Here is a 12442-nt window from a genome sequence, read left to right as displayed (position 1 = left end):
GAGAAGGAATGTACTTATATTGGAGACACTTCAAAGAAGGTTCATTCAATTAATAGTTTTATAAGAATACATTGAAGAGCCTAAGCCTATACTTCTGAGGAAGGGTCACTCAACCTGAAACATTAACTCTGATTTCTCTCCACAGATGTTGTCAGACCTGGGGAGCTTTTCCAGCAATTTCAGTTTTTGTTTAAGCCTATACTTGCTTGATTTTACAAGAATGAGAGGCGATCCAATTGGGGTATATAAGATGTTAAATTAGATTGACATAAAAGAGGATGGTTCCTCTTAATGGACAATATAGAAAAAGAGGACATAACTTTCAGAGTAAGATTTAACACAGGCAAGGAGAAATTACTTCTCTCAAATGATGATGGATCTGTGGAATTTACTATCTCAAAGTGCGGTGGATGCTAAGACACTGCATTCATTTGAGGTGGTGTCAGGCAGATTTTAAACTAGTTAACAGTTGAAGGGCTATAAAGAGCAGGCAAGAAGGTGGAGGTGAGGCCGAGATTAGATCAACTACTAGTGTATTAAATAGCGAAGCTGGCTCAAGGGGCTGAATTACCTACTCCCGCTTCTAATTCTTATGTTCTTATCCTTCCTAAACAAGGAAACTAATACTGTACAAGTCGTCCAAATGTAGTCTCACCAGTTCCCTGTATAAAGGAAGCATAACTACACTATTCTATATTAAATTCCCTTCACAATAAACACTAACATCCAACTAGCTTTCCTAATTACTTGCTGTACTTGCATATGGACCTTTTGTAACTCATGCATGAACACACCCAGCTCCTCTGCAGGGTGATGTTGTGGTAACATCACTGAGTTAGAAATTCAGAGACCCAGACTCATCCTATGGGAACAGGTGCTCAAATCTCCCCATATCAGCTGGTGCTATCTCAATTCAAATCCTAGATCTGGAATTCAAAAGTTCGCCTTAATGGTTCTGGTAGATAATGGTTCAATTTTGCTGTTTTTCAAATTGGATAAATAATAAATGTAAGGACAGAGATTTGAGGAATAGATTATGAGCTAGATACTGAGAGGCCTGTTGGATATTTCTGATGTTATTGTACTCACAGTATGGTTATTTGATTTTCTGCTGCTCTCGCCTTAATAAACCTTGGTTTGGAGAATGCTGGCTATATGTTCAGTGCTCTCTCTGTGCTACTGAAAACCATATGAAAACTGTGCTTTGATTTTATTTGAGTTTTTGAAGAAGTGCCCTGTTTATAAGAAGCCCTGTCATTATTCCCCTGAATATTGCTGTGGTCCTCTCAACATCAAGGCCAAAGCATCTGTCAGGAATTACTAAGGGCGTTTTCAGCAGCTCCCCCATTCATTATCAATTAGCACAGAAAGCCCCAGCCTGTTGGAGAGCTGCAGTGTCATTATTAATGACTGAAATGAGTAATTGCAGAGAGAAAGTTTCCACAGCTAGTATTCCAGCTGTGTACCAATAACAATGTTCTGCATATGGCCATCATTTGCTCATTACTTTCTTTCTTAGTCAGTAATAAATTTTTTTTATACCAGGGCTACAAGTTAAAGTAACATTTACTTCATATATTAGAGACAAAAGTGAACAATAATCCATGAATTGTTCTTTAGTCTTTGGTTTGATTAAACATTGAATGTTAACTTGAAGAATCTCAGTGCTGAGGAACATTGTATACTTTTAAAGACTATGTTAAACTTCCTCCATCAGATGTAGCAAAGGTTTAAACTGCCATTTGTGTACTTTATTCATCACAGTGAATGCGCCCTGAAGTGACTTTCATAATTGTGCAACAAACGTTACATTTGTTTTGTGGAGATTATGGAATTACTGCAGAATAATTGTGCTGACTGCAATATATGGTTTAAAATTGCTTGTTTTTTGAAACATAATCAGACTGTTGCTAGGTTTGAGACAGGAGGGTGAGAGGCGAGATGGAAAGATCATAAAAATTACAGATTTTTGGAGGATCAGTGCACAGACATAAAACTATACCAACCCTTTCGCCTGTGTTCAAACAGATAGAAAGGATCTGCAGAAGCTATTTATGGCTGGTAGCTGTTGGGGGTCCAAATAATTACCTTCAAAAGTCTCTGCTCAGCATGAGAAATGGAAAAAACATCTCATTATGCCAGTGAAGCTATTATTGTGGAGTAATAACGCAGTACGATATGTTGCTTGCCTTGCAGAAATGTACTGTAAAATAAGCCCCAGTACCTGCAGAGTGTCACTGAAACTAGCTGATTGGCAACATGTGGTAGATTGACTAACAACGTGGAAAAGTCACCCACCCATCATGGTCCTCCTGCCTCAGGAAAATACCCAAGCTGTGTTTGATGTGGTTTACAGGATCTCTCTCTGCATTATGTCACTCCCTTCTACCTTAGTGAGGCAGTTCTAGTGGCACAATGGAAACATGCCTGCCTCAGAACCAGAGGCTCTGGCTTCAAATTCCTCTCAAGCATCTGATCCTCACAGGAGGCTCAGAATGTGGTCAGAAAGGTTAGTTATTGACCTGTAAATCCATCTGAAGTGTCACTGGCAGACAGCAAGAATGGGAGTATCTGCTGTATAATAAGGAGTGCTCCCACTCAGACCTCTGGCAACAGACTACTGACCTTTCCAGGAAAAAACAATTTTTGAAACAGACAGAAGCACATACTTTGTCTGATTTATGTACCACGTGATACAGGAAACTCTCCAAGTCTAAGTCATCACTGCAATGAAGAAAGGTTACATGTACAGAGCAAATGCAAGTGGGGTTTTTCACTTTATTTTCTGCCTTTTCTTTCCAGCTATGTTTTCCAGATCAATTTTCTGCGTATTAAACACAGACACAAGCTTCCACTTCAAAAACCACTCAAGTCACATCTGAAAGAATTCATGAATAACCTAACCTGGAAATGAATTATTTTTCCTGAATTGCAATCTCTTTAGAAAACAGTAAACATTATGCATGCTAAATAGTTTTCACAGGCAAAACTAACTGGAGGGACATGACACATACTTGGAAAGTGAACAGTTTGGCAAACTATATTGGCTTCCTCAGGATGATTACATTCAAGTCTCACCTATCAACAGATTAAGATCTTGCATCAAGGTCAAGTTTATCTTATTTATTTAGTTATTTGTGGGATGTAGGTGTCACTGGCTGGACCAGCATTTATTGCCTGTCCCTAATTGCCCATTGAGAAGGTAATGGTGTGCTGCTTTACTGAATTGCTGCAGTCCATGTGCTGTAAATGTAGCCACAAAGTCCCTTCGGGAGGGAATTCAGATTTTTACCCATTGAGGGAATATTTCCAAGTCAGGATGGTGAGTGTTTTTTTTATATTCATCTGTGGGGCTTGGGCATCACTGGCTGGTCAGCATTGATAGCCCATCCCTATTTGCCCTTGAGAAGGTGGTGGTGAGCTGCCTTCTTGAATCATTGCTGTTGGTTGACCCACAATACCAGTAGGGAGGGAATTCCAGGGTTTTGACCCAATGATTGTGAAGGAACGGCAGCAGTATATTTCCAAGTCAGGATGGTGAGTGGCTTGGTGGTGGTGTTCCCAAGTACCTGCTACCCTTGTCCTTCTAGATGGAAGTGGTCGTGGGTTTGAAGGTGTTGTCTAAGGATCTTTGGTGACTTTCTGCAGTGCATCTTGTAGATAGTACACATTGCTGCTACTGAACATCGGTGGTGGAGGGATGGAATGTTTGTAGATGTGGTGCCAATCAAGCAGGCTGCTTTGTCCTGTATGGTATCAAGCTTCTTGAGTGTTGTTGGAGCTGCACCCATCCAGGTAAGTGGGGAGGATTCCATCATGCTCCTGACTTGTGCCTTGTACATTGTGGATAGACATTGGGATGGCAGGAGGTGAGTTACTCACTGCAGTATCCCTAGTCTCTGACCTAATCTTGCAGCCACTGTATTTATGTGGTGAGTCCAGTTGAGTTTCTGGTCAATGGTAACCTCAAGGATGTTGTCAGTGCGGGATTTAGTGATGTTAATACCATTGAATGTCAAGGGGCTGTGGTTAGAGTGTCTCTTATTGGTTATGGTCATTGTCTGGCATTTGTGTGGTGCTTGCCACTTGTTAGCCCAAGCCTGGATATTGTCCAGATCTTGTTGCATTTGAGCACAGACTGCTTCAGTATCTGAGGATTCGTGAACGGTGCTGAACACTGTGCAATCATCGGCGAACATCCCCACTTCTGACCTTATGACAGAGGGAAGGTCATTGATGAAGCAGCTGAAGATCTTTGGGCCTTGGACCTTGGGTTTGGAGGGGAACTCGTGGGGGTGTGGGGGGGGGGGGTGTTCTAATGTACCTGCTGCTCTTGTCCTGCTAAATGAAAGTGATTGTAGGATTAGAAGGTCTTTAGCAAATTTCTTTCGTGAATTTCTACAGTGCATCTTGTAGTTAGTACATGCTGCTGCTAATGAATTTTAGTAGTGGAGAATGTGGTGTCAATTGAGTGGGCCGCTTTGTCCTTTTGTCCTGGATGGTGTCAAGTTTCTTGAGTGTTGTTGGAGCTGCACCCATCCGAACAAGTGCAGAGTACTCCCTCACAGTCTTGACTTGTGCCTTGTAGTTGTAGTCTGTCAATGGATTTTTCTATAATGCATCTGTTACCATCAATGGGACATCCTAACATGTTCATTCTATTTTCCTCAATGATGAACAATGTTGCATAGCTCAGGTGGGTTATGGGACTGAAACCAAATTGTGATTCAAGGAAGCCCAGCCTTACGGTTAACATTCAATTTGTGAAAAAACTGCGTAAAATAGTGAACCAACCAAAAATGTGTATTGTCCTGTTTTTAGATTAGATTAGATTAGATTACTTACAGTGTGGAAACAGGCCCTTCGGCCCAACAAGTCCACACCGCCTCGCCGAAGCGCAACCCACCCATACCCCTACATTTACCCCTTACCTAACACTACGGGCAATTTAGCATGGCCAATTCACCTGACCTGCACATCTTTGGACTGTGGGAGGAAACCGGAGCACCCGGAGGAAACCCACGCAGACACGGGGAGAACGTGCAAACTCCACACAGTGCTAACCACTGTGCCACCGTGCCGCCCTAATTTTGTTGAATTGGTCAGAGTTCAGTTCTTTTTATAACGTCAAGTCTTTGTTACTATGACAAGCACAAGATGAGAAAATAGCGGTGAAACAAAGCTCAAGGCTTGGTACCTGCACAAACTCGTTTAGTGCCCCTCTCCTTGCTTCTAATGTCAGGAGAAATCACAGAGTGTGTAACTGCTCTGTGAATCTTATCTATCTAACCCCCCTCTCCAACTGCATCAATGCTCAAAACCCTGGGGCTGGATTTACTTACAAGGCTGATCAAAGCTACATGTGCAGCCAAAGAAAAATCCATCCCTTCATGCAGTCAACTTAATGTAATTGTTTATTCACTTCTAGTCGATTCCACACAGCTCTGATGTAAGCTTGATCTGACTGTGTTCTGTTATTCTGCAGTGTTCTGAGAAGTCAGTTTCCTTTGAAACACTGCTGAAAGTAGTCTGTCCTTGTGTGTTTTTCATAAGAGGTTCCGACTGTCAGATATCACAGCAGGAAGCCCTTGTTAGTGGAAAATCTTTAGCATTCTCGTAATTAGTTTAAAACACCAGATTTTGAACAGAGCAGAGCAGACATATCTTGTGCTGCAAATATCACAAGTCATGTTGTTCACCAATATTTGGAAGAATATCTGGTCAAAATCATTGCGATGATAATGCAGAATCACTGCTACAGTGTGGCAAAGCTCTCATTACACAAGATGAGGAAAAAGATTCATACTAATTCATTTAAAGCAGATGGCAGTTCCACATAACTACTGGAGCACATTTTTTAAAAAAATCATAGCAGTCAAACTTCATTTTAGAAAGATCCTTACTTCATTCATATCTTTTATCATAAGGTAATCATTTATTAATATCAGTTTCATTCTAAAACTATCACCTGAATATTATTAGAGCGGTGTTACTATACTTGTATCGTACGTAACCAGAATATAAACTAAAGGGAATATGCTGCATCAATAACTCAGCCATAGTACAGAGAAAGAAACCACTCAGACACCACAGCAATAGTTATGACTGGAGCTATGAATTTGTTATTTTTAAATTTCAAATTTTGATATGGCAACAAGCTGAGATTAAGGCAGTCTGTTTGTAAACTTGGAAGCACCATTACTTGTGAGCTCACAAGAATTCCATCGCGAAGACAGTCTTTTTCCACCTCCATATAACCATCTGACTTCTGCCCTGTCTCAGCTTATTTTCTGCAGCATCTTCATTCACATTTTCATTAGTTTGATGCTGGTTTACTCCAATAAATTCCAAGCTGAGCTATCACATTCTACCCTCCCTACATTTGAGATTACCTGAAACATTTCTGACTGTATCTTCGAGGTTACCTGCCACCTTCCATGTGCACTGACCTACACTGGCTTTCAGTTAAGCTAAGTTGTGTTTGTAATAATAAGATTCTCATTCTTGTTTTCAAATCTCTCAATCATGTCAGTCCTCTGAATCTCTGTAATATCATCCAGTCCAACAATCCTCTGAGATATTTGGGCTCTTTTATGTCTGGGATTTTCGAATTTCCAGTTTTAATTGTTCCAGCATTGGTGGCAATCTCTTCAGCCCCATGCTCTGGTACAGCCCCCCTGCAGGTCTCCAGCTCTGTACCTCACTCTCCTCCTTTCATTTATTTATTAAAACATCTCTCTTCAGCCAAGATTTTGGGGATCGTTAACTGATATGGCCCAGCATCAAACTTTGTTTTATAAAGTTCCTGAGAAGCACCTGAGAAGTGGTTAGCACTGCTGCCTCACAGCGCCAGAGACCCGGGTTCAATTCCAACCTCAGGTGACTGACTGTGTGGAGTTTGCACATTCTCCCCGTGTCTGCGTGAGTTTCCTCTGGGTGCTCCTGTTTCCTGCCACAGTCCAAAAATGCGCAGGTTAGGTGAATTGGCCATGCTAAATTGCTCGTAGTATTAAGTGAAGGAGTAAATGTAGGGGAATGGGTCTGGGTGGGTTGCTCTTCGGAGGGTTGGTGTGGACTTGTTTGGCCGAAGGGCCTGTTTCCACACTGTAAGTAATCCAATCTACTCACCTTATGAGGCTTCCTAATGTTGAAGGAGCTATGGAAGGGTGCTATTGTTGTTGTGGCATCAATCAGAACAGATCTGTGGTGGGATTTCTGATTTACAAATTGATTGTTAAAACTCAAAATGCATCTCTTCAAACTGCTGAGAATACTTCTTTGCAATTGGCCACAGGAGAGAGGATATGATTCAGAGATTGAGGTAGGTCAGGCTGTCCTCCAATCACTGTGGTTCTATCATCTCGTGGTTTGTTGGGGTGTTGTCAAAAATCATTTACAGACAAGGCGATCAATTATGTGGCCCGAGTACTGTTAACATGTTGATCGCACTAAGATGTGAGCACCCTTGCATAATATTCAGCAGTCATTTTATTTGTTCACTCATGCGATGAGGTGCTACTGACATTTACTGCCCATCCCTCATGACCCTTTAGAAGTTGATGATGAGTTTCCTTCTTTAACCTCTGCAGTCTGCAATGTAGTTAGGGAGGGAATTCCAGGATTTTGACCCAGCAACAGTGAAGGAACAAAAATACATCTCCTAGTCAGGATGGTAAGCGGCTTGAAGGAGAACTTGTAGGTGGATGATATCAAGCTTCTTGAGTGTTGTTGGAGCTGCACTCATCCAGGAAAGTAGGAAGTATTTCATCGCACTATCCAGAGGAACCCCTACAGAAATGTCCTGGAACTGAGATGACTAATCTCCAATAACCATAGCCACCTTTCTGTGTGCCAGGTATGACTCTAACCAGTCAAGAGTTTGACCCATTGACTACAGTGTTGCTAGGGCTCCTTGATATCACTTGGTCAAATATGGCCTTGATGTCAATGGCTGTCACTGTCCTCTCCCCTCTTTTGTCCATGTCTGAACCAAGGCTGGAATGAGGTCAGGAGCTGAGTGGCCCTGGCAGAATCCAACCTGGGCATCACAGCAGGTTATTGTTGAGCAGGTGCTGCTTGATAACACTGTTGATGACACTTTACTTTACTAAGAGTAGACTGATGTCTACTGGCTGAGTCATTGGTTGAGTTGGATTTGTCCTGCTTTTTATGTACAGGACATACATGGGCAATTTTTCACATTGTCAGATAAGTGCCAGTGTTGCAGGTATAATGGAAAATCTTGTCTAGGGGAGCAACAAGTTCTGGAGCACAAGTCTTCAGACCTATTGCCAGAATGTTGTGAGGGCCCAAGGTCTTTGCAATATCCAGTGCCTCCAACTATTTTGTGTCATCACGTGGAGTGAACTGAATTGGGGGAAAGACTGGTATCTGTAATGCTGGAGATCACTGGATCAAAAACTTGTTACATAACCTTCAGTCTTATCTTTTCCATTGGATTTTCTGGGCCCTTCCTTCACTGAAGATTGGGATAATTGTGGAGTCTCCTCCTCCAGTGAGTTGGTCAGCAGAGTTTAGATCTGATCTGTTGGTTGTGTGATTATTTATCTCTACTTATCACTTGCTGCTTATGCTGTTTGACATGCGAGTAGTCCTGTTTGATCGCTTCATCAGATTGACACCTTATTTTCAGGTCTGCCTGGTGCTGCTCCTGGCATGCCCTCCTGCACTCTCCATTGAACCAGGATTGATCCACTTGTTTGATGGTAATGGTTGAGTGGGGGATATGCCAGGTCATGAGGTTACAGATTGTGTTGGAGTACAATTCTGCTGCTGTTGATGGCCCACAGCATCTCATGGATGCTAAGTTGTGAGTTGCTAGATTTGTTTGAAGTCTCCGATTTAGTACGATGGCAGTGTCACACAACATAATGGAGAATTTTCTCAATGTGAAAGTGGGACTTCAACTCCACAAGATCATTAACAAGAGAGCTAGGAGTGAGATGAGGAGAAACCTCTTTACTCAGAGTTATTAGGATTCGGAATGTGCTGCCTGGGAGAATGGTGGAGGTGGATTCGATAGGAGGTTTCAAAGCGAGCTAGATATATATTTGGAAGGGATGAATTTAGAGGGCTATGGAGACAGGCCTGGAGAATAGGACTGGCGTGGCTGCTCTTTCAGGAATCGGTGCAGACACAATGGATCGAATGGCCTCCTTCTATACTGTAAATTCCATGATTCTACCTCATGATGTTGCTTGACAAGTCTGTGAGACAGCTCTCCTGATTTTGGCACCAGCCCCAGATGTTACTAAGGAAGGTTTTACAGGATCAGCAGGGCTGTTTGTGCCATTTCTGATCCCTTCACCCATGCCAGGTCCCATATCACTCCTTTACTTACAATTTCAAGCACTTGATCGAACTGAATGGAACACTTTAGAGAGGAGTTAAGAGTCAACCCCACAACTGTAGGTATGCAATCACATCTAGGCCAGACCAGGTAAGGATGGCAGATTTCCTTCCCTAAAGACATTAGTTAACAGGATGGGTTTTTACAACAATCGACATAATGGTCATTATTAACCTTTGGATTGCTGATTAATATCCAGCTCTCTGGATTGTTAGTTGAGTGACAATGCCACCACCTTTCTCAGTGTCACAACTCCCAGGACGTTTTGGAACTGTAAGGGCTGCCATGATGGCATTAGCATTATACCTGGCATTTTTCATGTGGCAAAGGGACCTGCTAGAGGGGGTAGAGTTGTGGAGGGCATTGGACAAAGAAACATTGCTGCTTGGGTATGGATGTCAGACCAGCTCAATGATCTAAAATCTCTGCAATGGCTCTGCCTTCAGTGTCCAGAGTGCTCCTGCACATAATGGTCAGCCTTACTGACCCCCTCCATAATTTTAGATAGATTGGATCCTTAGTCCCAAGGGTCTGACGAACAGATAGGTGTGGGATGTAAACTGTATATTGTTCTGTGTCATAGTCAAAGGTAAAGCTGTGATATTCAAACACAGCCCAGTAAAATTCTAAACTTGACAATCAAGATTTCTAGCTTCTTTTTCTAAATATATCATGATGACGATCTTTACTGAAAATCAATGTCAGTATAAGCCTTCCATTTTTATATGAACAGCTTTCATCAAATCTTCAAACATTTACATTCAGTGCTTATTGCAGAGCTCGAGTTGATGACTAGGAAGATGTTAATTAATTACAAATCAGGAACTTCTTTTCTTAAACTAATCACTTCTAGCTGCTGTTTCAGTCTGAGGAATTCTCGTTCTGTTACATGGCACTACATTCTGAAGGGGCAGTGCTCTTTTTTTTACCTGTTAACACAGAAGCAAAAGGTTGCTGAGGGTCAAAGGGACACTTCAATCTTCCAGACTCGAGGCCATGTAAATCCAGGCGAAACACAGGCTCCTGATAAAAAAAATAAAGATTACCTCTTCGAAATAAGTTTTGAATGAATGAATCTCTTTGTATTAAGTGTGAATCATCCATGTGAAATACCAACAGGGTGTTGTGAAAATCCCTTTGAAGGGAAATGATGGATGATATTCATTCCATTTGCTGCATTCCCTGCCATGCACCACTTAGAACAGTAGCTAAAATTACATTACCTCTGCCCGGGGTCCCAGCTCAATAAAGGCACACATCGGGTGGAAGGCTCCAGTGCCACAGACATACGCGTGGGTCTTGTTGTAATTATGAAGGACCCTGATGAAATTCGCACACTCCCTCTGTTCAGGAAACAGATAGAATCATTAGCCTGGGAATGAAAGCAACTGATTGACTAAGTGTTAGCCTCTGATTTCTCTGATCATTGCTCCTCTGAGTATTGTGTCTACAGAACACCACTATTTTATTGAAACCTTCCCCTCCCCACGTCCACCCCCTCCACAAACATCTGGATTGATGTGTCTGCATCAGGCAAGTTTAAAATAGTCAAACACCAGTCACATCCCTAGGAAAATTATAAACGTAATAACATTTATGTGCCTGTGGGCATTTTTCACGTTATTATTCAGAAATTCTCAAATTATCATGTGAGAGAGAGTGGGACACGTAACGAGGCAATCCAGAGAATAAGGCCACATAGAATTTTCTCATTTTAGTCTTGAGATTACCTGCACAAACCACCGTCAGTGGGTTCACATACCAGCATCATCCAACACCCACGGCCTCTCACTGATATCAAGTAACATCAGGGATTCAAAATTGTGAAGGAAAGGAGAAGGTTTTGAAATGATCTGACTGTTTGAATTTGGGATTTCCATTTACTTGTTTTTAATGAAAACCCTGGATCTGGCATATGATTTCTTAGTCAAAAGTCAAATCAACCCACCAAGTAATCCAAGCTCAAAGGTCTATTCTTTCTTTAATTCATACATGGAATATGGTCATCACTAGCTTGGCCAGCATTTATTGCCTACCCCTGAATGCCCAGAGGGCAGTTAAGAGCCAACCAAATCATTGTGGGTCTGGAGTCACGTTTCGGCCAGACCAGGTAAGTTTGACAGTTTCATTCCCTAATGGACACTAATAAATCAGATGGTATTTTTCCAACTTTTGGCAATGGTTTCATGGTCATAAATAGACATTTGGTTGAACTCAAATTCCACCATGTACCATGGTGACTTTTGGAAACAGGTCCCAAGAACATTTCCTGGGATCCGGATTAATAGTCCAGCAATAATATCACTTATTGCACTCCAAATTCTCCCTATGCTCCCTTCAAGAACTAGGTTTATCTAGAAGATGATCCCTTGAAAAATAACAACTTGTTTCCAGTCACAATCATATAGCCAAGCTGCACGGACAATAAGAAATAACATAGATTTAAGAAAAAGATCTAGGGGACCTAGATTCCTGAGTATGGTTCTTTTCTTTTTATCAAGTTTATTCCAAAACAAGCTGGCTGCTGGAATCATCACTTTATTCAGTTGAATTTCTGAAAGCTGGCTAAAAGGATTGCAAATTCCTAATAGCTGAAGGACTCCATTAGCATGGAGTTAGACTTATGGGATACTGAAGCTGAGAGGAGAGTGAGAGTTCTTAAATGCAAGGCTCCAGAGTGAAGAAAAACCATTAGAACTAAGAGAGATCTGACTTGAAGTAGCTAGACTTAGCAAATGAGTGATCCCTGTGCTGAACTGTGAGTCCAGGATCATGCAATATTTGGAAGAGATTTGAAGGGACAACTTTACCATGAGCAAGCAGAATTGTTAAGAAATCCTAAAATTTGTACAAATATTTAAAACATTCCTCAGGCCAAGGAGTTAATCTTCCAATGTCCAATAAATTTCTAAAATGAGATATTTGTTGGTGTAAGTCAACAAATGGATGTCGAACAAAATTTGAGTTAATGAGCTCAGCTTAAGAGTGCAGGTAACTGTTCATTCAATTTTGATACTTTTAACATAACCGATATTTAAAATACCATGTAGTTATTATTCTTTACTTTTTGTG

The 12442-nt window shown here is 41.5% G+C and overlaps 1 protein-coding gene across 8 annotated transcripts in view; it reads right to left on the bottom strand.

Moving 5' to 3' along the window:
• The window catches only part of sema3d (sema domain, immunoglobulin domain (Ig), short basic domain, secreted, (semaphorin) 3D), a 361202-nt gene that overhangs the window by 146994 nt on the left and 201766 nt on the right, over positions 1 to 12442 (bottom strand). For all 8 annotated transcript variants that reach the window (XM_072563088.1, XM_072563095.1, XM_072563087.1 and 5 more), the window contains 2 exons: positions 10594 to 10713; positions 10300 to 10393 (listed from right to left, as the gene is read on the bottom strand). In XM_072563088.1, the coding sequence (XP_072419189.1) occupies positions 10300 to 10393; positions 10594 to 10713 (214 nt within the window). The remainder of the gene's footprint in view (positions 1 to 10299; positions 10394 to 10593; positions 10714 to 12442) is intronic.

This window comes from Chiloscyllium punctatum, chromosome 44 (genome assembly GCF_047496795.1).
Source record: "Chiloscyllium punctatum isolate Juve2018m chromosome 44, sChiPun1.3, whole genome shotgun sequence".
Classification (NCBI taxonomy): Eukaryota; Metazoa; Chordata; class Chondrichthyes; order Orectolobiformes; family Hemiscylliidae; genus Chiloscyllium; species Chiloscyllium punctatum.
The sequence above is the reverse complement of the archived record's forward strand: the minus strand, read 5'-3'. Positions and strand labels throughout refer to the sequence as shown.